This window comes from Eulemur rufifrons, chromosome 28 (genome assembly GCF_041146395.1).
Source record: "Eulemur rufifrons isolate Redbay chromosome 28, OSU_ERuf_1, whole genome shotgun sequence".
Lineage (NCBI taxonomy): Eukaryota > Metazoa > Chordata > Mammalia > Primates > Lemuridae > Eulemur > Eulemur rufifrons.
The window spans coordinates 61,054,081-61,080,426 of NC_091010.1; the positions used below are offsets into that span (position 1 = coordinate 61,054,081).

The 26,346-nt window shown below is 36.0% G+C and overlaps 1 protein-coding gene across 1 annotated transcript in view; it reads right to left on the reverse strand.

Annotated features, from left to right (window-relative positions):
* Window positions 1–1,640: 1,640 nt before the first annotated feature.
* CACUL1 (CDK2 associated cullin domain 1) overlaps window positions 1,641–26,346 on the reverse strand; it is a 60,300-nt gene continuing 35,594 nt past the window's right edge. Inside the window, exons 4-9 of the mRNA XM_069460587.1 lie at window positions 22,905–23,000; window positions 19,258–19,360; window positions 15,123–15,212; window positions 10,300–10,438; window positions 3,736–3,779; window positions 1,641–3,353 (exon numbers count right to left, since the gene is read on the reverse strand). Coding sequence (XP_069316688.1) covers window positions 3,313–3,353; window positions 3,736–3,779; window positions 10,300–10,438; window positions 15,123–15,212; window positions 19,258–19,360; window positions 22,905–23,000 — 513 coding nt within the window. The 3' untranslated portion in view covers window positions 1,641–3,312. The remainder of the gene's footprint in view (window positions 3,354–3,735; window positions 3,780–10,299; window positions 10,439–15,122; window positions 15,213–19,257; window positions 19,361–22,904; window positions 23,001–26,346) is intronic.

The following is a 26,346-nucleotide window of genomic DNA, read 5'->3' on the forward strand; positions in this document are numbered from 1 at the left end:
ACTTTATAACTGCAGAAACCAATTTTGTTTGCTAGATCACCATTACCTTTGTACGGACCACCACTTAGAAGTTACACTTTCATTCTGAAAAACATTCAAATCCCTTATTTGGTCAGTACAGAATATTGCGAGGTGATACACGTGCAAACTCTTCCTGAGGAATTATTCATGTGTGCAAATTTGCAACCCAACAGAAAGCATGGCATACAGCAAGGGAGTGGCAGCTGTACAGGGCTGAGCATCCATTCTTCTGCAGTCTCATCTACCCACAAATTAGCTTTCATCCTAGACCTCAAGGAAAGTGAAGGGTAACTGCTGCAAACTTACAAAAGGGGCAGGAAAAAAAGTAACATTTCTACAAAATTTAACAATGCATAACTCGTGTATCCAGGTTTGTGTTTCTTCTTATAAGAACTATATTAGGCTAATAGTCACAATACCAGGTTTTGCTTTCTGCCCCCCAGAAAAGAAATAGTAATTCCTGTCGGGTTAGGGTACAGCTGTGATAACAAAGGTCATGAAATTGACACTGTTACTGAAGCTTAAGGCTTACCTTTAAAATATGTACCATCTCTCAAAACAATTATGATCTATTTACTTTCACATGTTATTATTTCAAGATGACTGACCTTTCTTTTTAGTTTCAGGCGGCACAGACATACTCCTCAGTTTAGCCAAATCAATTGCATGTGTTGACTAACCTGACAATGAATCTACATGTATAATTTTCTGTCTTCAACGATTTGGTACAAAAGCCAGGATTTCACTGGGGCAGAAAAACTGTATACTGTACTGGCAAGATGAATACAAGAAAACATAAGAAGAAAATACTTTTTGGCAAATAGTGTTTAGTCAATACAAGATGGTGGGGGAAGGGATGGAAAATCTTATTTCCTCTCATGCTGCAAACTAAGAATTTTGTCAAGAATCCTAATAAATAAGCAAAGTTAATTTCAACTTAAAAGAAATAGGTTCTTCATACTGCAATGTACCTCAGGGGTCAAGATGAGTAACGAGCAGGACACACGCACAGGGAGAATGTGTACACCTTTCTAGAGTGCCTTCTAACCATGGCTCTGTAAGTACCAAGCCCTGACCCATATAGCCGGCTGCAGTCACTGTGCAAAAATTTAGAGAAATTAAATTTTGCAAACTTTACTTAGCCTTTTGTTAGTATACACAATAATTAAAAGAATTATAAAATATTTCTCCATTAACTTAACGCAAAAGCATCCAAAAATTTTAATGCTAATCCACATCATAATGCAATGCTTTTGTAGGGAAAGTTCTTCTGTTTTTGGCCAAAAAAGAATGCTCTCTCCCACAAAAAGCACCTGGGTGTATTATTAGGATCCTGAAGAATTCATCCACATTTAAAGAAATGTTCCAATTTTACTCCTTGCAGAATTATTAAAACCACTCAAGAGAGATTTCCATTCCAGGTGTTATTTATAAACCTGCAGCAAGCATTCCATTGAGAAAAGTAAAATTTGATCACCATGATAAAATGGAATTCTTCTGTGATACTAAAATGTTACTGGGGTAGCAATCAAACTGTACAGGTCATGGTGAGAGCCTATATAAATTCTTACAGTAATTTGGTGTTCATCAATGCAATCCAAGATATTTACGGAGTTAAATGAGTCCAGTTAAAGTCCTCCACAAAATCCACCAACTCTGGTCGATAAGTACTTAATTAAAAAAAAAAAAAACTGACAACCTTTACTTTTACTTCTCTGCATAATAATTTTACAAATCAAGGACTTCTAATAGATGACTGACTTGCTCCCAATATCACACTTCTAATCTCCCACCCGCCCCATACCCCCAAAATGACAAACTGGACTCATACAGAGGCAGCTGTATGAAAGATCCGCAAATCAGAAGTGTGACAGTGTCCCTGGTATATCATTTTTCCCCTCAAGTTCTCTGAAGAGGTAAATACTATTAGTCTGACATAGCCCAATAGAGTGAAGTCTATGCTCAATTTAGATTCAAGCAAAATGAGAAGAAAAAGTATTTTTCCCTTGCCATATCTTTCTATTTTTGTCTTTCAAAAACAGCTAGAATAAGCTTCAGAGACTTTTATGAAGAACTAAATAGCAGTGTGGGTGGGGAGAAACAAAATACTGCTTTGCCACAGCTGGAAGGGAGTCTTCAAACAGCAGGGCCACTTCTCTACACTCAAATACAATGTTTAAAAGATGCAGACTGCAGACTTTTTAAAAGTAATTATCTCACTCATTTAAAATGAAATGGATCAGAAACTCCATGCCATTGATTATATTTGGATTTAATAACTGTATCTGCTTCCTAAAGCATCACAGGAAGCAGCCTCTCAACAACGTTCAAAGGGGAGTTTTAATGCTAAAGTACCACCCACCCCTAAACTGGACTACGGCCAATCCTACAGCAGCTGGTGAAATCGTGGTAAGTGACAGAGAATGGAAATGCTCTACAAGAGTTGGTCCCCAACATTAATATGAACACGCTCTGGCGAAGCAGGGGCAAATCTGACCAATGTGCAACAGGTTTCTATTTTCCCAGTTAATCAGCATCCTGCTACAAAGTCACACCTGCCATCCTTGTGGGTTAGTTTGGGATACCATAAACTTCTCCAGGAGGCATTTGTGAGTTTGACAACATGGTTACGCAGTTGCAAAGTGCACAAAGCTCAAGGCACAGAGTAGGAAAAAGTTGTGAACTGACAGGGGATAACATTTTAGCAAAAGCAGAGTTAGCATTTTCCTTTAACAAGACTTTCTAATGCTAAACAAAGACCAACTCTTTTAAAGGGGGTTGTTTTGATTATGGGTGAAAAATACTGTATTGTAATGATCTGCTTGGTTTTAAAGCAAAAGATATCTTGACATGTGAAACCAATATGCCGAAGTGCCAAGTACACCAATGAACAAAACAAGTGCTTCCAAAAAAAAAAAAAAAAACAACTTCTTCTGCTTTTATATTTTTGGAGGAAACTGCTGATTTTGGCTGTTGAATTTCACTTAGCAATGGTCACTTTCCAAGATGCTTGTTCCGCACAGAATCTATATATAAACTCATTAAAAGATTGTCCCATTTCAAAATCACCCCCAAGTCTAGCAGCAACTGTTTTTATCGGGTTTTTTTTTTTTTGTTAGTTTTTTGTTTTTTAAAATTACAAACCAAAGTAAGAAGTCCAACATCCTCTTCTAAGAATAGCTTTGTGACAGAGCTCCTGAGTGTCTGCAGGCCCCCGCTGTGCTCTGAATACAGTCTCTGCAGCTCCAGTGTGTCCTCTTTTCAGGAAGGAAAGTACTTTCACTACATTCACTATCTGTACCCTCTGGAACTTGCACATGCTGATGAGCTGTCTGAGAACACATCAGAAGAGGAAATAGTGTGAATTGCAGACAGCATTTGATAATGGCAGAAATCTGTTTATTCAACACACTTTTCTCACCTCTTCCCCAACCCCCTAAAACCATGTGGCTTGGAGGGCAGCACAAGGGGGCCGATCATCGTTATCTTATCCTAATAGCCACTGAAGAATCTGGTGGCCTCTTGACAACTGCCTGAGAACCCCACCACCGACTGGCCTTCAGAGCTGCCACAGCTTGCAGAACAGCCTGACCTTGATCACACATCATGCCTTACGAGAACACCATGGTTATGTTCACAATCACTGCACAGTTATCACCACTGTGTGCCTTATATCACAAAACTATCAAAATGAGAAGGAACATCATTACTTACTATAAGCCAACTCATCCCCAGCTCTCTTCCGGGACTGGTCACCTCTAGGGATAAGAAAAGAAGACGCAGTCAACAACTGACTTCACACACCAAAACAGGAGAAACGAATTGACATATTTGATAATGGAAATATAGCAGATATTTCAGTTCTAACCCAACAACATATTTTATAATAGACATTAAACTTAAACATAAACTGAGTCATTTATAACCTGAATGTTCTTAGCTAAAGAGAGCTGTCTTTTCAATATAGGAAGCTATATAAATGAAGGAAAGATCATCTATAAAGATGGTTTACACTGAGTTCTGGAAATGGGTTCAGACTAAAATACATCTTTGAAGACAAACCTGGGTTCTGCTGTCAACGTCCTTACCTGAACATATTAAGGCAAATTTCCAATACAAAACAGAGAGGGTAACTAAAAATCTTCCCCTAAAATCCCTATTTGGAAACCAAAAACTGCTTAAAGCCTTGGAAAAAAATCCCACAATCTTAATGTATCTTAATACCCTTTTTGCAGGTGGAAGAACATGAACCTTTATGTACATTAACCAGTTCATCCTCAAATACACACAGAAGAAGTTCTAGTTCCACTTTAGAGTTCAGACAATAGAAGTTCTGAGTAGGCTCCCGTCCTACCTATCAATCCTATTTTTGTCTCTCCAGCTTCTCAGACAATAATCCAGACAAATGACTAAAATGCTTAAGTAGTGAGTAATAATGACCAAACTCACTAGCTTTTTCCTCAGTCTCTTAGCAGAATTTTTACAGTTGATCTCTTCCTTCTTGAAACATTGTTTCCTTTAGGCTTCACAGACTCCCGACCTTCCTTCCACCCTCCCTTTCTAGTCTGTCCTTGGCCATCTTTTCTTCTCCATGGACATTCTTCTTAGTCTAGGATAGTGATCATAAAAGCCCCATAGTTTAAATACTTTCCACATGCCAGAGTCTCCCGGATTTCTATACCCAACTCTGATTTCCTCCCTAAACTCCAGATTTGTAGGTCCCACTGCCTTGTCACCATGTCCCCAGGTGACTAGATATACTGCCAGTTTGCCACAGCCAGAATATGATGCTGGCTCCACCCCATCCCCACTCCTTTCTCAGTGCTCCACCTCGATGAACAGCACCCCCATCCATCCAACCACTAGGGCCAAAGTCCCCTGTCATCCTTGATTGCCCCCTTCCCCTCACTCTGGAGCGTTCTGACCTAAAACATTATCCAAAGTCAACCACTCCTCACCAACTGCACTGCTACAATCCCAATCCAAGCCACTATCATCGCTTCTCTACACAACTGCACAAGCCTTATTGTTAGTCCAAACAAGAGCCAGAGTGATCTTACGTAAAGGCATAAATAAGATTAGTTTACGCCTCTGATTAAAGTCCTTCAGGGGCTTCCCCCCTTACAGTTAAAAATCAATGCCAATTCATTTTCCCAGCCCTGTGACATGGCTCCTGCCTACCTCTCCAACCTCATCTTCCATCTCTGTTCATTTCGCTTCAGCTAGCCTGGCTCTCCATCCCTAGGACATGTCAGCACCTTTGTACTTACTAACATCTCTGCCCGCAACACTGTCCCCACCCCAGGCAGCTGCACACTGTCTCCCCACTGTCTATGCGCTGGCTGGACTGTCGCCTCCTCAGAAGGCATTACCTTACACACTGGCTGGAATAGCCTCCACATGTGCTCGTCACTCGCTCTCTATCCTATTCTGTTTTATTTTCTTCATAGTACTTATTATTACTTGAAATTATTTTTTACATGTAATTATTTGTCTTCCAACATAAGTTCCACGAAAACAGGAACTTTGCCTGTCTTGTTCAACCCAGCATGTAGAGTACTGTCTAGCACAGAAGGCACAATAAATATTTGTTGAATTAACAAATCAGTGAATAATTCATAAACATTCCCACAGATAGATTAAAATGCTATCCCAGATCATTATTTCCTACTTTTGAGTAATCTTCCAGATAACCAAAGTTCCCCACTTTCTTTCTCTGGTCACGTTTAGGACCAGGGCAGAAACCTCTTGCTAGGCTGGGTGAAGAGCCTTCTGACTGGCAGAAAGAGGACACTTGACCTCTGAAAGGTTTTCCTCCAGGCACAACATTTAGCATGAGCTAGCCTTTGGCAGGCTAAAGAGCTCTAAACAGATCGGCCCTCATGCCACTCTTTAAATACCTCTATCATTGACACTACACCTAGCCAAAGCCAACTGAGTGTCTTACATTGTTATATTTATGCTAGTATTATCACAGTAGCAGTCACCAAATATTCTGTAACAAATAAGTTAATGATCAAAAAAGAAGAGAATTTTGTATCTGCAACCTCAACTTTTAGACACAACCTTCATTACCACCCCTCTAAGGTTAAATAAAAAGTGAACATGCAAACATAACAGGAGAAAAATGCAGATGTGAAAACAACAGGAGGCAGGAAGAAAGAATATAAATATGATGTACCAAAGTGCTGCCAAAGATGTTATCTAATTCCAGAAGTCTGGAAAGCTATCTCAAAACTAGACCCATTACTAAATGAAAAAACCCAAATTTTGGGGTGACCCTCTCAGCTAAAACACATAGGTTCTTCTTACCTAGGTGACTTAGATCTAGTGATCATCTTCCACAGTGATCTCTGACAACAGACACCAGCCCCTCCCCAATCAATTCAATTATGTCTTGAGATAAAAAGAAAATATTGCTTTTATATGATAATTCTAGCTTTGAAATAAGTCTACTCTATATTTCCAGGCACCTAAACAATATGTTTCACAAAAATTCCAGCTCAAATGAGAATCAATCCATTAACTGCAAAAGAAGATAAATTTGACAACATCCACATATTATTCCAAAGACTTACTCTGCACCCTCCACATTAAAGCTGTGTGCTACCTATTTAGGACCCCCACATCATAAGTAGAACATCATCTTACATGGAAAAGTAGTTTACAACACCGGACAGGAATCATGGGCTGGTTAGGCATAAACCATAAAATGACTGCTCATATCAGAATAGCCAGCAACAGAATTCTTATTAGATAGCCTATACTATATTCTCAAATTTTTTTGCATCACTATACACCACTTCTTCCAAAATAATCCTAGCCAAACAGTGATCAAAGAAGACAATGTGGAAGATCCATACAAAAGAGTAGAGACAGCCTTTCCATCAGCTACTAAGTATGGCGTGTGCATGACCTTTCTGGCCAGTACGAATAAGCTCAGCAGCAGCTTTGGGAAGCTGGGAAGCTTGGGCAGGTCAGCTTTGGCAGGGCCTACTCTGTGCAAAGTACCTGTCAGAATAATTTATGAGGCAGAGTTTAATCCTTATAGTAAATGTATAATAAAGTTTTAATTATAAAATGGCACAATTCAGTTTGTAAACTAAAACATTTTAATTTTATCACCTCTTCAAATACTGCCTAACATTTAAATCTCAGCCAGAAGCTGTATACAAGAATTCCACCTTACACCAAAAATCCAAGGTATTTCCCTGAATGGAACCAACTGGGCCTTAGCTGAACAATGCCATGCGAGTCCTTCAAGGTGATGTTACCTGAGGCTATTTAACAACTCAGTTACCTATTTATCTCATCCCAAGCAAATCTGACACAAGACCCACTATATGCCAAGCAGTCCTACACCTTGTTCTCTTATTCCGGTTTCAAAATTAGGATTAGGGAAGTGTCTCTGGACATATTGAAACAGTCCACACATTGTACCAGAGAGCAAACTCAAGGTGCTCAGAAGGCCATGAGAGCTATATTCCTACACTGCTTCACACAAATAAAAGTTTTCAGAAGACTTTTTTTTTTTTAAGGTATTAATAAGCTCATCCCAAATTAAAAGCAAACATTCAAATACAACATGAATGAAAGTCAAAAGTAAAAGGCAGCTACAATAAAAAATAAAACCATGAATAAGACCATAAAAAGACTTCAAAATTACGGTGAGCTTAGAAAAAAAACAAAATTATGCTCAGATTTTGCATTTATTTAAAAACATTTAAGGAAAAAATTTTAACTATAATTCAAAATACGTAAGCCACAAAAAAACCTGAAAATCTGATATAGTTAGACAAAAATAAATACTTTTGTATGACTTCTGAATAACAAAACAAAAAGTCACCTAAAAGCAAAGACAAATCGAGAAAAATATTTGTCTTGGACAAAGAATTTCTTTACTATAGAAAGAGTTCTTAGAAATCAAGAAAAAAAAGACTAACAAATAGAAAAACGAGCAAAGGACTTTAACGGGCAGTTTACAGAAAAAGAAATACAAACAGGAAAGTATGCTCCACTTTACTTATGGTAAGAAAAATGCAAATTAAAACAATTCCAAGTAAGTAATTTTTACCTGCTGCCTTGGTAAAAATCCAAAAGCATAACAACATACTGTACAAGCAAGGCCACAAAGAACAGGCACTTTGAAACTTTGCTGGTGAATATGCAAAATGGCAGAATCCCCTACGAAGGGCAATTTGGTAATCTTAATCAAAATTACAACCACACGTACTCTTGACCCAGCTTTCCCACTTCTGGGAATTTACCCTCCAGATATACCTGCAACAGGCCCAAAATTATCCACATACAAGATTATTCACTGTGGCACTGCCTGTAATAGCAAAAGACTAGAAATAATTCAACTAGCCAGTTACTGGAGATGGGTTAAATAAGTTATACTATATCTGGCCGGGCGCGGTGGCTCACGCCTGTAATCCTAGCACTCTGGGAGGCCGAGGTGGGCGGATCGTTTGAGCTCAGGAGTTCGAGACCAGCCTGAGCAAGAGCGAGACCCCATCTCTACTAAAAATAGAAAGAAATTATATGGACAGCTAAAAATATATATAGAAAAAATTAGCCGGGCATGGTGGCGCATGCCTGTAGTCCCAGCTACTCGGGAGGCTGAGACAGGAGGATCGCTTGAGCTCAGGAGTTTGAGGTTGCTGTGAGCTAGGCTGACGCCACGGCACTCACTCTAGCCTGGGCAACAGAGTGAGACTCTGTCTCAAAAAAAAAAAAAAAAAGTTATACTATATCTGCACAATGGAACGCGTAAGAAATAAAAATAAGGACAGATATTGTGCTTGCTTGTATCTGTATGTAAAAAAAAATACCACAAGGAATCACAAGAAACTAATAAAATAGACATTTGATGGGATGAGCAGACAGACAGGTGGGTGCAAAACTTCTCAATGTATACTTCTTATATCATTTTGATGTCTGAACCACATAAATATACCAATTAGTCTTCAAAACAGATTAAGTAAAATTAATATGGCATTAAATGGCCTCATTCTGTGTATGGAAATAATACCACTCTATTAATAATTGAGAAATTATGCAATTAATGTCAGAAATATTGCAATTAATATACCCAACCCCTCCACATGCAGGTGAAACTAGCTCTGGACATCCAGGATTTCCTATTGGCCCTTCTTTCCCCCGTAGCCACAGTAAGCCGGGTGTTCCAGGCCTATCTATACAGCTTCACTGAGCTTTTCCTGCGTAAGCTGCCAGTGAGGGTATAAACAATCAGAAATGACTCAGTGCTTCCACTACCACACAAATACAGGACAAAAAAAGGGAGTAAATGCCAATCCATGGACCAACAAACAACAAATTATCTGCTTTCTTTCCTAATCTGTGCTGAAACTGGAGACTCAGAAACAGTGATTCTAGTCAAGGCTGGTTTTTCTGAAATTCAGTTTGGCCTCAGAACTTTTGAAAGATCCAACCCCTGCCCTAGCCAGTTGAGTGAGCCAACACTCAACCTTCTATGTGTAGACACAACTATGCATAAGAAACGCCAGGCATATTCCTTTCTACAACTTTCTTCCTGAATGTCAGGGATCCAAATAACAGAAGACATGCAAAAGTGCTAAGAGTATAGATTATGAAAATGTAAGGTATTACTTAAATGATTTGGCAATGTAACAGGGTGTTTTCCCATAGGGTATCACAAAAATTTTATATCAATGTATTTTAGTTGAAAAATATACTTTGCAAGATTTTCTGGGATATCGCCATGATAATGAGTTGCAAAAAATACAGAAAAATGAGCAAAGTATATATATCAAAACCAAGGGAGGCAAATTTTCTAGACATGTATAAAGAAATACCCCAATTTTGAAGAAATAACTAGAATTTAGAGCAAAAGTAAAAATATGAAATATAGAATTTAAAGCCTCTTTGCCAGTGTAGTCATAAAAATACATTGTAACTGATCATAAAATCTCTACAATGTTTTCCCACATGCTCAGGATTAATAGGAGAAAATCAAAGTTGGAAGAGCTCTTGGAGGTTGCCCAACTAACTGCTCAACCAAGGAGAACTCCCTTTTTCAAAATGCATGTAATGAAGAGCAACTTCCACAAAATCAAAACCCAGCTTAAAATTTCTACAGACAAGGAGCTAACTACCTCTTGCAGTGGCATCAGCACCTTTTACGCCTGGACAGTTAGTTCCCATTCCAGGAACCTTGACACCTCTCCCCTGCCAAGCCATACTGGCCTAGGGAAATGGATATACTTTGTCGCTAAAGGAAAAAAAGCAACTTGCCTTGTAAAACCATTCTGTATAAGTTCTCTTTGAAGTTTCTGATCTTGAGCAGCATATTCCGAAAGTTCAGATTCCACGGCCGGAGGGAGAATGTTTGGAATAAATTTAGAAAATAAAGTTGGAGCCATCTGAACCCACTCTGTGAGGGAACGAAAAGATTCATGAAGAAAATCATATAGACAAACTAAATGAAATGCAAAAGGGAAAGTTTTCTTTTGTTCAAAGAGTAAATTAAACTGGGAAATTTAAAATGGGAAAAAATTAATGCAATCTCATTCTGGTAAAGAACATAAAGAAGTTAAATTTCCTTTCTAAAAATAATTTATAGTATGAAGAAAGCAGATTTTTTACATTTTACTGATTTAACAGAATTTAATAAAAATCCCCAGGAAATTTTTTAATTGATCTTATAGAAAATTCTAAATATGGAGGAAAACACATATGAGATTACTAAAGAATTCTGGATGGAAGGGGATTTGGAGGGAAGGGGCTCAGTAGAAATACCAGCCCTATTAGCCATTAATTATTAGGTTATTAAGTATGGAATGTCTGATTTCCTCAAGTACTAACTTTGACACAGTCGATATCTCTGACATTTCACTTTGACACTTCTTGTTTTGTTTTGTTTTTTTTTATTGTGAAAGTATATCCTCATTCTTTCAAATGTATGTTTTGGCTTACGATTATCTTTCAAAAAAATTTTTTACAGCAATTTTTGTGAAACCATGGGTAAGTCAAAAGTTGAATATGAGTTACATTGTGGAACCAATGCAGCACAGAGACCTTGAAATATCAATGACATGTTTGGGAAGGACGTGGCTAATGAATGCACAGTACATCAGTGGTTTAAGAAGTTCCATTCTGGTGATTTTAATCTTGAAAATGACCCATGCAGGTGACCTGAGATCAAGGTGGATAAATGATGAGCTGAAAGCTATAGTGGAAGTGAAACCATCTCAACCTACACATGAATTAGCAGCAAGGTTTGACATTACTATTCCAACAATATTAGACCATTTGAAACAAATCAGCAAGGTAAAGAAACTGGAGAGATGGGTTCTGCATGTATTAAACAAGTGTCAAAAGAGCAATCGTCTGTAAGCTTGCCTCTCTTTGCTGTCACGACATAAAGGCGAACCATTTCTATACCACACTGTGTGACATGTGATGAAAAATGGATTCTTTTTGACAACTGCAAGTGTTCAGTACAATGGTTGGATAAAGATGAAGTGCCAAAACACAGTCCAAAGTGAAATATTCATCAGAAAAAGCTAACGGTGTCTATTTGGTGGTCCAGAGCTCGTATTATCTACTACAGCTTTCATGAAACCTGGTCAATCAATTACAGCATACGTCCACTGCAACCAGTTAGACCAAATGATGAGGATGCTTGTGATTAAGCAGCCGAGACTGGTCAATAGAGACAGGCCAATCCTCTTGCAAGACCACATGTTGCAAAAAACAATGCTGTTCAAACCACAGAAATTGGACTTGGAAACTCTGTCATCCACCATATTCACCATATCTTGCACCAACTGACTACCACTTCTTCCAGGCTTTGGACCACTTCTTACAAGGAAAAACATTCATTTCTCAACAAGCTGTGGAAAACGCCTTTCACGATTTCATCACCACTTGCTCTCCAGGCTTCTTCACTGCTGGCATAAGCAAGCTACCATTAAGATGGCAAAACTGTGTTGACAGTTTAGGCACATTGATTAATTGTGCTGCTTCTTGTTTGAGATACAATAAACTAAACTTATGATTAGAAATCAGACATTTCATATTTAATGGCCTCATAAAACAATATACTGGCCCCAGAATAGAATAGTACAGGTAATAATAAGTAAACATACTGGGGAAAAAAAGAGGCAACACAGAAAAGGGCTGGGCGCAGAGACTGAACATTTAATAAGTGAGCTGGAGATAACTGGTTAGTACTTTGAAAATAAAAATCTTTTTTCACCTATGTTAAATTAGAACAGATTAAATATATATAAAGTAAAGAGAATTAAGTGGTTATCAAATTATTAAGAAAAAGATCAAGAGACTAATCTATAGAAAATAAAAAGGCAAAGAGAAGTCACAGGAAAATATTTGCAATAGACATGACAAAGATGAATTAGTATCTTTATTATAAATAATCTGTACATATCAGTAAGACCAAATAAAGACAGGACCGGATAATTCACAAGAAAAAATAAACGGAATATTCAAAAATTGTTAATATTCAAAAAATTCAAGCTAAAATAAATATACTCTCTTCCCTCTACTCAATGAACATTAAATATAAATAATACCCACCTGCATCAAGGGCATGATGCAACCAGTATTCTCCTTCTTTGGTGGTCCTCAATTAACACTGTTATCCCTTTTGAATTGTTTTAATCTAGCAATCTAGCCCTTTCAAATGTTCCTTTTGGAAAACATTTTGGAGAGATATATATACATATATATATATATGCATGTATATACATATATATACACACCATAAAAGTGTCAGTGCTCTTTAATCCAGTAAGCCCACTTTTAAAACTATAAACTGAGTAAATAATTCTAAACCAGAAAAAGCCTCATTTGATGCTGTGACATGCTGTGTCAATGGTCAAGTAAAAAAAGTGCAAGTAAAAAAACGTCTAACAGGAGAATAGGTAAGTTAAAGATGGCAAATAACTACTGCAATAATACAAGGGCCAAACCATTCACCTTGCACAAACTCATGGCAAAACATTTTCAGTAGTGTCTCTCCGTCTAGCTCAGCTCATATATGGCTTTAGAAAGGTCTCAATAACATGCTCCCGGGAACCACTAACCAGTCAGAGCTGGAAGAAGGAAAACCTACCTGATATTTTATGGAACTCCAGGTGATTATTAAAGTAAAGATGAAGAAACAAAGAGTGTGTATTAAATGAAAAAAGGCAGAATAGGATTGCTGAAACTATTTCTAAACTGAGCTTCTAAAGACCAGACAGAAACAAAACAAAAATGGCAAGTCATGAGAATCTCTAAGAATTAGAGCCCAGGAATCTACAGCTTGAAAAACTCTCAGGTGATGCAGATGCAGTCACATGAAGACCAGCACTTGAAAACCACTGCTATGCAAGAAACTTCTACATTCAAAATTCAGCTTTTAAAATATTCTAAGCTTAATCTACCAGGTGAATAAAAGTGCTTTAATAAACCAGGAACATAATGGGCACTGGCAAGACAAGTAAATGTCAAAGTTTGTTTAAAGGTATCTCAGAAAATGCCTAGGGCAGCAAAAGGTTAGTTGGTGATAAAATTCACCTTTCAAAAGGACGATTCTCGAACAGAATTCTCCTCACAAGTAGTATAAATCCTATTACAAGAGCTTGAACCTGGATAAAATAGCTTTAGATAAACATGTATCTACAATTTCTGCTACCTTTAGTGATTAGCTTTATTCTGCAATTTTGTTACTTATGATAAAAGCCAGAGCTGACAAAGCTGTCTACCTGGGAGGTACAATTTGTCATACTACACTTGGATGCCTTCCAACATAAAAGAAAAAAAAAATCATTCATAACCTAGCACATACAAAAAAATCATGAGCCATTTTCATCACATTGTAGTAAAATAAATTTCAAAATTCTGAGAAACTAGAAAAAGAAACAGTTTATTGGACATATGTGATAAAATATTTTTGCTATGTTATACAAATAATTGCTTTATACAAGTAATTTCTGTTAAAAATTATAAAGAATAGAGCTCAAGACCTAGATCTAAATTTAGATAACTGTAAATCTGAATACTCCAGAAGTCACTAATCATTTAAAGTTGCCTAAGAAGGTGTTTCTAAAATCACAGTCCATGCTGCTGGTACCACAGTTTTTACTTGGTTTCCATTTTAGCTAAATTCTCACATATCTTTTAAATTACTTAGGCAAACAAGCATCAATTAATTAAAATACTATAAAATAACCATTAAACTCAAATTGATAGTAGTAACAGCAGTTAATGTTTGCATGCTTATTATGTTATTAGGTACTGTGTTAAGCTTTTTATATCATGTTTTATTTCATTTAATCCTCATACAACAAGAGAATTTCATGAAAAGGTAATTACTGTCTAAAAAGCATCCCTTGTGTTTATGGGTTGCAGAATAATGTTCTACCCTGACAATTTATATAATCTCTCTCCCATAGACATTTTGTAATTGGCTAGACAACTCTACGACAAGTTTGAGATTCTGGCTTACAAACAGGAATATATATAAAAGCACACTGGGATTCCTTTATATCCACAATGTTGTTATTCTAAAATACATATACTAAGATAATTCATAAACCATGCCTTTGAATATAGTGATCTTTGGTTTTTGACTCTGTTCTTCTGATTGTATCTCTCCCCAAAACATCCTTATGAAATGACTATAACTTTACCAACACTTCTCAATTCCTTGCAAGATACATAATAGGCCCAAGAAGACGGAGTTGTGAATGTGTATGTCTGTGCATATTTGCAGCACGGGGTAGGAAGTGAAGGAGAAACACTCTAATAACAAACACAGAGATTCAGACCAAACATGAGATTCAGTTTTATCCAATGTGTAGCCTACAAATTATTTCTTGTATTTACCTCACAGGTCCTGCAAAAACCAAACCGGTTGGTTTTCACAAGTAGAGAAAGAGTTCCAGGTGAGTTCTGAGTTTACATTTCACAATGATGAGTATCTACTCAATTTGTTCTAGCAAATCCAAATACCATTAGGCCTCACAAAAAATACATAGAACCGCTGCCCTCTTGGGTAAGGCTACAACATAAACAAACAGGTCCAACAAACAAAAGTAACGAACACTTACCTGGTCTGAGAGTATACAGGCCTTTCACAATATTTGCCATAGTTGAAGGTGTGACCTGAAATGGTGTTGACTGGGCTTCTAGAAGTAAAGCTGAAATAAGAAGAGAAATAAGAGAAAGTGGGTTAAAAAGAATGTAAACTTAATCTGAATGTCAAGATTTCTCTATTACTATTTCACCCAGAGACTGAAGGGTAAACAAGTGTAAGAAAGAACAGCCCAAGAGGACAAATCAAGAGTTTATATACTAAGGAAATTAAAATTATATACTAAGGAAATTTAAAAAAAAAATCCAGTATAGCAGAGCTCAATCTAACAGGTAAATACATGAAGGTCTGCTGGAACACTAACAGAAATGAATCAATTCATGGAGATTCTGAGAAGAAGTAAAGCACAGCTATCTAAAAGCAATAGTATTCATGGTACTTAGTAAGTGAACTGAAAGTGCTTCCATTACATTTGGGGAATAAAATATCATAAAATAACCCCCCTGAATCATTTCTCCTTCCCTAAGTCATCGTATTTGAGGCTCTTCCCATTTTTCTAAAAGACACGTATTAATAATTTTAGTAACTGTGATCAGAGACGGAAACTTACTTTTCCAAATGCTATAACTGCATCTACTTTTTTCTTACGAAAGCTAAGGGCTACAAATGATTATGGCCCATCTTTCTCATTTTCGTGACTTTGGTAATCACATGATCCTGACTCTAAACATGACAACAGAATTAGTTTTCTTTTAGGTTGTCATACTGCCACATAAACATTTTATTTAAAAAATTTTTAAATGATTAAGAGTAATTCCTCTAGATAACATTACTAAGAGATATAATCAAATTTCATTATTTAGTGGATACAACTGATACTACTAACCTAAAATAGTTCATTTTTAATTTATCTCTCAAAGACCTGCAGTTTACTAACAAGAAAAAACCCAGCATGATTTTTCACTAAGCCAGGCTTGCAAAATCATATAAAGTTATTTTCCTCTGTCCCTGCCTTCCTAAAAATGGAAGTGTCATTTTGCTAGGCCAATGAGAATTTTATAGTTTCAAACATACAATGTTTCATTTGAATTTACATGATGAAGATCGTCAAAGATGTGCTGTTCAAATTTGTCCTTCCAATTTTATCATCTGTTAATAGTTACAATCTTGAATGGCATGGATAAATTTTAAAGAAGAAAACTGTTAAGTATTTCAGAAAATCTTTTGCTCTAAAATGCAATGTTTAATTATTGAAATTCTAAATATTAGGTTCTGAGAGTCTCTTCTACTGAAGGTTCTAATTTCAATATGTACCCAAAATCCAAGGGCTCTCTGTATTATCCATCTTCCTACTTTTTCACCATTTTGGACTTTAGCCTTGTTCCCACTAACTATTCAACCACATACTCCTTATGTGGTCAAGTATATACATTTATAAACAACCCCTACCATAATTATAATCACCTATGTCAAATTTGATAGCTATGAAGAAATGATAAATTAAATATGCTACAAAGATATACATAAAAATATATATAAATTAATTTGAAATGAAATAATTGAAAATAATTATACTCAATAACAAAAGATTATTAGAGTTGAGGAAGTGTTATAACATTTCATTAAAATCCTCTCCACCTAAACGCCTTTCAGGAATTTAAAGATTTTCTGATTAATTTCCCCTTTTAAGGAAAAAGAAATAGGAATTTGAAGGAGAGATAACTTGACAGAGGAAAGAATATTTAGCAGGTGCCAGGTACTTTACATATGTTTAATTCTTACATGGTTTATTTAATTTAGAATTGAATTTCTCACACATTTTATCATCATCTACCTTATTTTTATAAAATAGATAAAGAAACTGAGGCTAAAAACAAAACAAAACAAAAACCACTGAGTAAGTCATCCAAAGTCACAGAGCTTTCCTATGATGGGGGGAGAAGTAATAAAAATAGAAGAAGAAAAATACAAAGTAACAGAGCTAGCTGGTGGCAGAAGAGGTTCCAGAACTTGTGTTTTACTCTAAATTCTGTGCTCTTTCTACTTTACCATACCACCACTGAAATGCTGCTTTTATATGCAACTAATATATAATGTGTTACTCTTAGTAACAGTTTTCTTCTAAAAATCATATATTAAAGAAACAAGCGTCCTCTAACAACCCCACTGATCATAAATGTCAATAAACCATACAGTTTAAAAACTAGTATTGTGGTTTTTTAGATAACTGGATAACTTCTAATCTTAATCTCTTTCTTCACAGATTATGATATTCCAGTCTAGACAGGTTAAGTAAGTGCCTTGCTAAAAGTACCTTTTTATACCTGAATTGAGAACAGAACCAAGCTTCTCTGTTCATTCAACTATTCTTGAGTGCTACAGGCTTGTTCAGGGGCTCCTGTCCTTCACTAGTTTGAGAATCAATTCTTAAAATCATAACTAAAACTAACTCTTGACTTCAAAAAATTTCAAACTACAAGTGTTTGAACTAAAAGGCAGAATTTCCTAAGGAAATTTATTAAAATGTAATCATTAAAAACTCTATGCAAACTGAACTATAAATCTTCTACTACAAAATCCAACACATTACATTTTTTCAGGAAATTTCTACCATTAGCTGACCCCATTGCTACATATTTATTCTGTCACCTTCGTTAGAATCACCAACACAACAATACTACGTAGATACCTTGATCAACGTAGATCCTAGTAGTTCAGCTGTTTTCAGAGTTTAATTCAAACTACAAATTAATTTCAAAGGAAAACAATTTTACTACCAGCCCCAAACAGAAGCCACTTTATTTTATAAGCAAATATATACATAAATGATTATACCATGGAGCTGATAGAAAACTAGCTTTACCTCCAGTAAGAAGTCATTGTCTTCATTCATGAAACATACTATTAATGAATAATATGGGGCATTTGAGTATCAATTCTTTATTAGCAGAGAGGGTGTTCACTTGGCCTTGTTATTTGGTTTCAAGACATGGCCCCCAAATTCTTTTGAATCCCCCACTGACAGGAGGGATCCATGTCTTCTCTCCTGGAATCTGGGCTCTGTGACCACCTCCCTGGTAAAATACAGCAAAAGTGACACTGTGCCAGTTTTTGAGTCCAGGAATTAAGAAACTGGCAGTTTCCATTTCCCATATCTTTCAATAATCATTCTTGGAGTAAAGAGGAGAGAAACCAAAGCTAGCACCACTTACCAGCCATGTGAATGAGCCACAAGGAAAGCCCCAGCCTCCCGGTGAGCCACGTCAGCCAGTGCTGAGCAGAGCAGAGCTAAACTGCCCCACCAAACCCTCCCTAAATCACAAAGCAAAATAAAAACTATTGTTGTTTTAAGCACTATGTTTTTGGATGATTTTGTTATCCAGCAATAATAAACGGAACACTAGCATTTCTAAGTGTATCTGAAGCCACAAGAAGGAAATTACTGATCAGATTTTAGAAAATCACAGGAACTGAGTGCAGTTGTTTGTTTTGTTGGAGTAAGGGGGTAAATGATAGGAAAATGTATAACTAGAGAGAAGACATCAATCCTTAATAGCTGTGTTATTCTAGTTTAAATTCATTCATTTAACGTCTCTCTGTTTCAGTTTCTCCATCTATAAAATGGAGGTGATGACTGTATCTACCCTCCAGGGTAGTGAGAATTAAGTTAATATTTGTAAAGCATATGGAACAGGTCCTACCACATATAAACTGTGTGTGTGTGTGTGTGTGTGTGTGTGTGTTTAAAAACCTTTTGATGATCATCCACACAGCATAAACATCTATAGAGCCCCTTGTTCTGAAGCCCAACCCAACGAGACTAGCAGTCACTTTTTGTATCCCTTACTCTTAAGTATAATGCCTGGTAATTGCTCAATAAGTATGTGATAAACTCAGCATCCGGCCAGACACAAAAGCATGTCCAATGACCTGGCTAAACTGCTCCTAGCTCACTGGGTGACCTTCAAGTCACATTTTCAATTCCTCAGTGTCTCTCCCTACAGAATAGGGTGGGATTCAACACTTCCTGCTATCTGGTTCAGAAGATGCCAACATTGGGGTTTACATGACAGTGTTTAGACTTTAAAAAAAAAAAAAGAAAAGATAACTGATAATATTACATCGCCCCTCTAAGTTGAACTATTACTTACGCATTAGGCTGTAAATGTGCTTTTCTGCAACATGTTCCGTAAACAGCTTTATAAGGTCATCTTTTAAGTCTCTGTTAAGCTTGGTTTCGATGTAAAACTTATTCTGAAAAAGCAAATAAATTCTTTTGCATGTATCAACTGGGGAAACGATTAGTCTAATGAACTGAAGCACTAAATATTACTAAATATTATTTTAGGAAACAATGAATAAAAGCATCAATTAAAACAAAAAAAACCAACATCGAACAACAAAAGCCCTGCTACTATTAGTTACATGTCTTTCTGGCATGAGTTGAAAGAATGAAAAGATAAACTGCTATGAACCACACATCTCCAAAAGAACAATGGAGATACCCAACATTAACAAGACGAATGTACAGACATTATGGAACCATACTGTGCGGCATGCCCTTTAAAAATACACCATCATCTAATGAAAGGTTCACCACTTATCAACGGTCTACGCTGAAAGCAGGCAGTGAACACGTACTGCCTGACTCACCAATGCATATTCAACTTCAATGACTAATCTAATGTTTATGGCATTCCCTAGGGACCACCTTTGTTTGGTTCAGAGGCAGACACTCAAGGCAGCCCACTCGGACTTAGACAAACCTCAGCTTGAGGGAAAAGTTTCTTAGAGTGATCTTATAACCGTGAACAGAACAAGATAAAACAGATGTATGGACAGCAAAGAGACAAAAAAGAACTTGAATCACCTCTTCTTTTTCAACTTTTATAGCACTTTTCCTATTGGGGGTTTTTTTCTCCCCACATGAATTTTATCACATGAGATTAAGTTAACCGTCTGCCATATTTCATTTCTAAGAATTTCTTTTCCTCTTTGGAAATATCTAGTGAAATTTTATTTTTTAATTAAAATAATAAAAAATTTCAACTATAAAGCTAATTTTGTAATTGAGATTTTTCAATCAAAATTTAAAGCAAAAGTTGATTTGGCAGTATACTTTAAAGTCTTTGAAGTAAGTTAGCCATCTCTTTGAAACTTTGTAGTTTATACACAAGAATAAAAGGTAATATAATTGTTTAACTCCCAAAGGAAATTTTTCTGTATTTATAGTGTGTTTCTCTCCTGGTATATTGTCCTACTAACGTTTAAGACTCTCGTGCACAGCACTGTAACATGCCCTTCCTACTCTTTACTAAGTAACCAGAACTCATTAAATAGAAATAGTCTGAAAACTTCAAAAGTACTTAGAAACGCTCATTTTACCTCTTTAAATAACAGAGGATATTCAACTTTTTCTCAGGTACAATAATGTTAAGTTTCAAAATTCTAAACAAAAATATATGTCTTTATTTGACCTCTGTGTCTTTTAATAAGAATCTTTTCTGGTAACTTAGGGTCTCAGATACAATTTATTTTCTAGTTTAATGACTGATTTCTTAAAATATTCATATAGACAGACTTATAACAAAGATACTAATTTTAAATAAGTAATGTTTAAAAAAATTTGTTTCTATGCTTTTGTTGGAAAGGACATTTTGCCAATTACAGCCCTAATAGGTTAACATTTCAAGCTATTTTCTTTAAGTAAAATACTTTTCCAACAAAGCAGTACCAAAGTTTGAAGAATTTCTATCTTCTGGACAATAAAAACAACTTACTAGCAAAATTTTACAAATAACTAGAAAGCAAATTCAAGCTGTTAATCTATAAGAAAAGTATCTCTGTCCTCACAAATGTGAGAGAAGAAAAACAAGCTTTACTTTACAACCTAAGATGCCTTACTTGAATTTTGTTAGCTGGAAGGGTAAGTTTGAAGTTCACTTATTCTTAAATGATACAGACTTCTTAAAAACTCCAAGATCCTACTAAAAAGTTTAAGAAAGTAAAAATGGCACTACAGAAAAGTGTAAATCACTTTCCTGTCTTAATTTTTTACAAATTAGCTATTCATGTTTTGACTCAAAATCCAAGTCATGATAAGTTAGACCTTTTTTGATTACTAATGCACCTAGCCAACATGCTTACTGGTAAATGCCACTAGAACAGTAGACATGGAAGTTGGAAACCTATTTACCCTCCCTTAATGCCCTTATCCACAAATTGGCCCTGTCTTTCAGCTCCACTTCCATTCACAGTCTCCACTGAAAACTTTAAAACAGCAAGAATAAGGAGTTTGCTAGAATGGAAATAAAATATTACGTCTATAAGTACAAGATACTTAGACCTAACATACATTCCTGGTGAATAAACCATGAAAGGATTTCACCAAAACGATACAATGGTGGCTACCTCCCAGGCTTCCTGACCCTTTCCAAGAAGTTAATTCTGACTCAGATGAACTTATTTCTAATATCATCAGTAATATTTTTCACTACTTTCATGATTCATAGAGGAGTTCTGGCATTTAAACCAAAAGAAAAGCCTTATTATCAATTTCTTCTAAGATAACTCTTGGTAAAAGAGAAGGCAAAAACCAGTTTCTTCTGGTTTTGGTTTTTTTTTTTTTTTGAGACAGAGTTTTGCTCTGTCGCCCTGGATAGAGTACAGTGGGTAGAGTGCGGTGGCATCATCATAGCTCACTGCAACCTCAAACTCCTGGGCTCCAGTGATCCTCCTGCCTCAGCTTCCCAAGAGTAGCTAGAACTACAGGTGCCCATCACCACGCCTAGCTAATTTTTTTCTATTTTTGGTAGAGATGGGGTCTCACTCTTGCTCAGGCTGTTCTCCAACTCCTGACCTCAAGTGATCCTCCCGCCTTGGCCTCCCAGAGTGCTAGGATTACAAGTGTGAGCCACCGTGCCTGGCCTCTCCTATATTATTTTAACTAGAAAACTCTTATTTACTTTTAAAATTGTTGTCAGTATCCAAGGAATAAATAAGTATAAATAAAAATCATGGAGTACTACATGATCTTTTGGAAAGTGCCTTCTAAATTAAAGGTGGAGGTAAATTTTTTCTGTAAGTAAAGTGCATTTTATGGTGATTAAGTCATTTTTAAGATGGGTGTGCACATATAATAATCTATATGCTATAGAATGTAGGATCCACCTAAACATTTTATTCCCTAATCTAATAAACAAAGATTGGGGGTAATGGTTTCTAATGGCCCATCTGTTCAACAAGAGCTAATAACATTAAGATTCTATGACTTTGTATATTTAAAATGGGGAGGAAGCAAATCAATAAAGTCACAGTCTACAAATTATACCCATAAGCATAACTCCAAATATAAGAGATCATCAGAAAAGAAGAAATACTTTATTGTTCTATTTTTTATGGAATGACTTACCTGGCATTTATAATACATCGTATTTTAGATACATGTCTTAACTCTCTACTTTCTGAGGATGAAAAATCTTATGTATCTTCATTTTCCCAGGACCAAGCACAGTGCCTTCACATGGCACAAATAAAATAAATGCTCACTGGGTAATTACTTATTAATTCTTACTTCTCTACTCAGCAATTGTTACTTATGTAATATTAAAAAGAAAAAGGAAAAATAACTAATTCTTCTATGTCAACAACTATCAAACATCACCAAAATAACTTAATTTCCATTTCTAACACAAAATATAGTGAAAAGAAAAATAGAACATGCTTAATTCTCTGCATCTACACATGCTTAGAGCAATACAATTAGGTATTTGGAAAGGAGGCAACAGCTCTAACTTACCATATATATGAAAAGAGGCACAATGCTCTGCAATGCTCCCATATATTGTCCAAGAGCTATATTAAATCTTTCAATATAGAGATCTGGAGGGCTGGCCTGTGAGAAAGAACATAAATGTGATGATTCTGGGAAACCAGGTAAAAGACCTTCCATCACAATCTGAAATGAAAATAGACTTGGAAGGAATTCAAAATTCATACCGAGATTCACAATAAAGAAAATGAAGGTGCCTGTAATACCCCAAAATTTAGTTAAGACTTCTATCTTTGTTCCAAAATCTGCTATGTAAAACTGAGGTTTTATTTAGCCATCCTTAAAAACTGTGTAACCCTAACACATTAATTAAAAGGCTTACTCTCTTCATGAGTAAAAAGGTATATTCAAAATTAAGATGAACAGTATGACTTTTTAAATTATCACTGAAATATGTAGACCTTTTCTACGGAAACCAAACTATATTTCAGCCTGCAATGGGGTCGGGGGAGGAGAAATTCAAGGAAGTGGTATTACCTTAATATAGTATTAAGTATATTAATAGTATATTTAATAGGCTAATGAATTTTTATAATTACCTTAGGCACACTAATATTCTGAGTTCTATGCTAACTTGGTTGTAAACCACTTCTGTAGCTAATCAATTATAAATATTATTAGGTAGAAAGCATGGACTCAAATGATCCATATACATCTGCAACTCTGGAGAGTAGTAAAAATACAATACATGCCTTGTATTAAGTCATTGTTACAAAATACCAAATCATAAAGTCATCAAAAGAGAGCACTTCCCACTTCATTTTGCGTTATGGACTGAATTCCTATGTTCCTCCAAATTTCATATGTTGAGGCCCTAACCCCCAGTGCTGCTCTTTTTGGAGTAAGAAAGGAATTAAGGCCACATGAAGTCACAAAGGTGGGGCTCTAATCCTATAGGATTAGTATCCTTACAAGAAGAGACACCAGAGTGTAGAGCTTTCTCCCCACTGCCCCACATGGCTCAAAGAAAAGGCCATGTGAGGACTGCAGTAAGAAGGCAGCCATCTACAAGCCAGAAAGAGAGCCCTCGCCAGGAACTGGATCAGCTAGCACCTTGATCTTGGACTTCTTAGCATCTAGAATTGTGAGAAAATTTCTTTGTTTAAGTCACCCAGTCAGTGGTACAGTTGACCCTTAAACACAAGGGTATGGGGAACCGACCCCACCCCCAACAGCTGAAAATTCGTGTATAACTTTTCATTTCCCAAAACTGAACTACTAATAGCCTACTGTTGACAGGAAGCCTTACCAATAACATAAACAGTCAATTAACATATTTTCTATATGCATTATGTACTATATTCATAAAGTTAAGCTATAGAAAAGAAAATATTAAGGAAAATTATAAAGAAGAGAAAATACAGTTACTATTCATTATTTGGAGTGTATCATCATAAAGGTTTTTATCCTCAAGTTGAGTAGGGTGAGGAAGAGGAAGAAGAGGAAGGGGAGGAGTTGGTCTTGCTGTGTCAGGTGCAGCAGAGGTAGAAGAAAATCCACGTGTAAGTGGATCCATGCAGTTCAAACCCGTGTTGTTCAAGGGTCAATTGCATTTTCTTACGGCAGCCCAAGCTAAGACACTGTATTTTACAAAAGGGCATCCATGTACTATTTCATTTTATTCTCTAAAGCTAAATTAATTAGGTATACCATTTTAATACTAAGGAACCACCTAAATGGGTCGGTAATTTGCCTAAGATTAGAGTGTTATTAGCAAATGATAGATCCAGATCCTCCAACTAAGAATTCATTTCTAGGCCAGAGTGTTGGGGGATGGACAAGGTACAAAACAAGGCAAACAAAATTGATTCTAAACAAGGTCTAATTTGTGGAAGTCTCTATAACCTGACAACCATATCTTATACATAATGTCTTGCTTTCAAATAAAGATATTAAGAAATGCTACACCAAAAGATTTCCAAATATTAAATTTAAACATGTGAAATTATAAAACCATTTTAGCTATTTTAGAAATGTCTAAATGTTCCAATACCATTTTAAAATGAGATTCAACTCATTTTTTTTTCAGTTCTACTACTTAGCATATGTGTGGAGAACTATATTTCTCCCAATTCATGTTCCATTACTGAGTACTTACAAGGTTGGTACATGCTGGGTGCTTTACTTACATTTCTTTTTCTAGTCCTCCTAACTACCTGCAAATTGAACATTATTTCCATTTTACATATGAGGCAACTGGGCTCAGAAAAAGCCACTTGACTATGCATAATTCCACAGCTAATTAACCCAAGAACTAAGACTCAAATTTTGGTCAATCTGAGTCCATCTACGCCTATTTAAATTCCCTTTTTGGCACCCTGGAACCTTTTTTTTTTTTTAAGCTCAAACTTCTCAATTTCAAGTACACTGTCTACCTTTCTTGCTTTCACAGCCTGCTCCTTCTCACGTGCAGCCAAGCACAGTACTGACAACAGAACTACTAGTACTTCTCAAAAGACACCAGTGCGTTAAGGCCTCCTTTGCTGCCCTTTCTACCTGAACATCTCTCTCTATGCCCCTAATCAGACTCACTCTGGTTAACTTCTAGACATTCCTCAAGATTTGTGTCACTTCCTCAAAAATGTCTGAGCTACATGGCCCTTCAATGGGGCACCACCGCACTTATGAGCTTCTCCCACTGGGTGTTCTCTGCCACTAACTTCAAGCCCCTGGAGAGCAAGAGGTGTCCTATCTGTATATCTCCACTGCTAACCACAGTGCCTAGAACATAGTAGATATAGATAAATGCATTTTTTTTTTTTGCAAGGACAGAGTTTTGTTTTAATCTAAAATCCTATTTTATTATTTAACAAGACTGTATGACATTAGGCAATTTATTTAGCCCTTTAAATTTCAATTTCCATACATCTAAAGTAGAAAAAATACTGTGCTACTTCCAGGATGTGCTGAGAATCAAAGAAAATAATGTGTAAGTGCTTTCAAAAATCTCAGGTATTATACATGTATATGCTACTAAGTAACAGTAAGTAAAACTCCTTTCTAACTGCCCATTTGTCTAGTACTTAAAAAAAAAATCCATTAACATTTTGAAAAGTATTCTTTGTTACTAAAGAACTAGGGGAAAATGGTTGAGCATTATTGGCAAACTTTTAACTATAACTAATGAACAGAACCACATGTAATATCTTCTTCCAAACTGTTTCAAAGAACTCTGGAAATGATATTTCAGCATTCAAAGAAATAAAATGTAGAAGTATATGAAAAAAGGAAATCTTAAAAGCCATTGCATTAAAATAATTTTCCCTTTTCGTAAAAGGACATTTTATCTATCCAAAAGTTAAAAGTATGAACATTGATCAAAAGGCACATTTAATAGTAGACAGAATAAATAAAATTGAATTCCTTAGCTATTCTTTTCAAGAATTCTCAAAGCCTCAAAGGTTAAGAG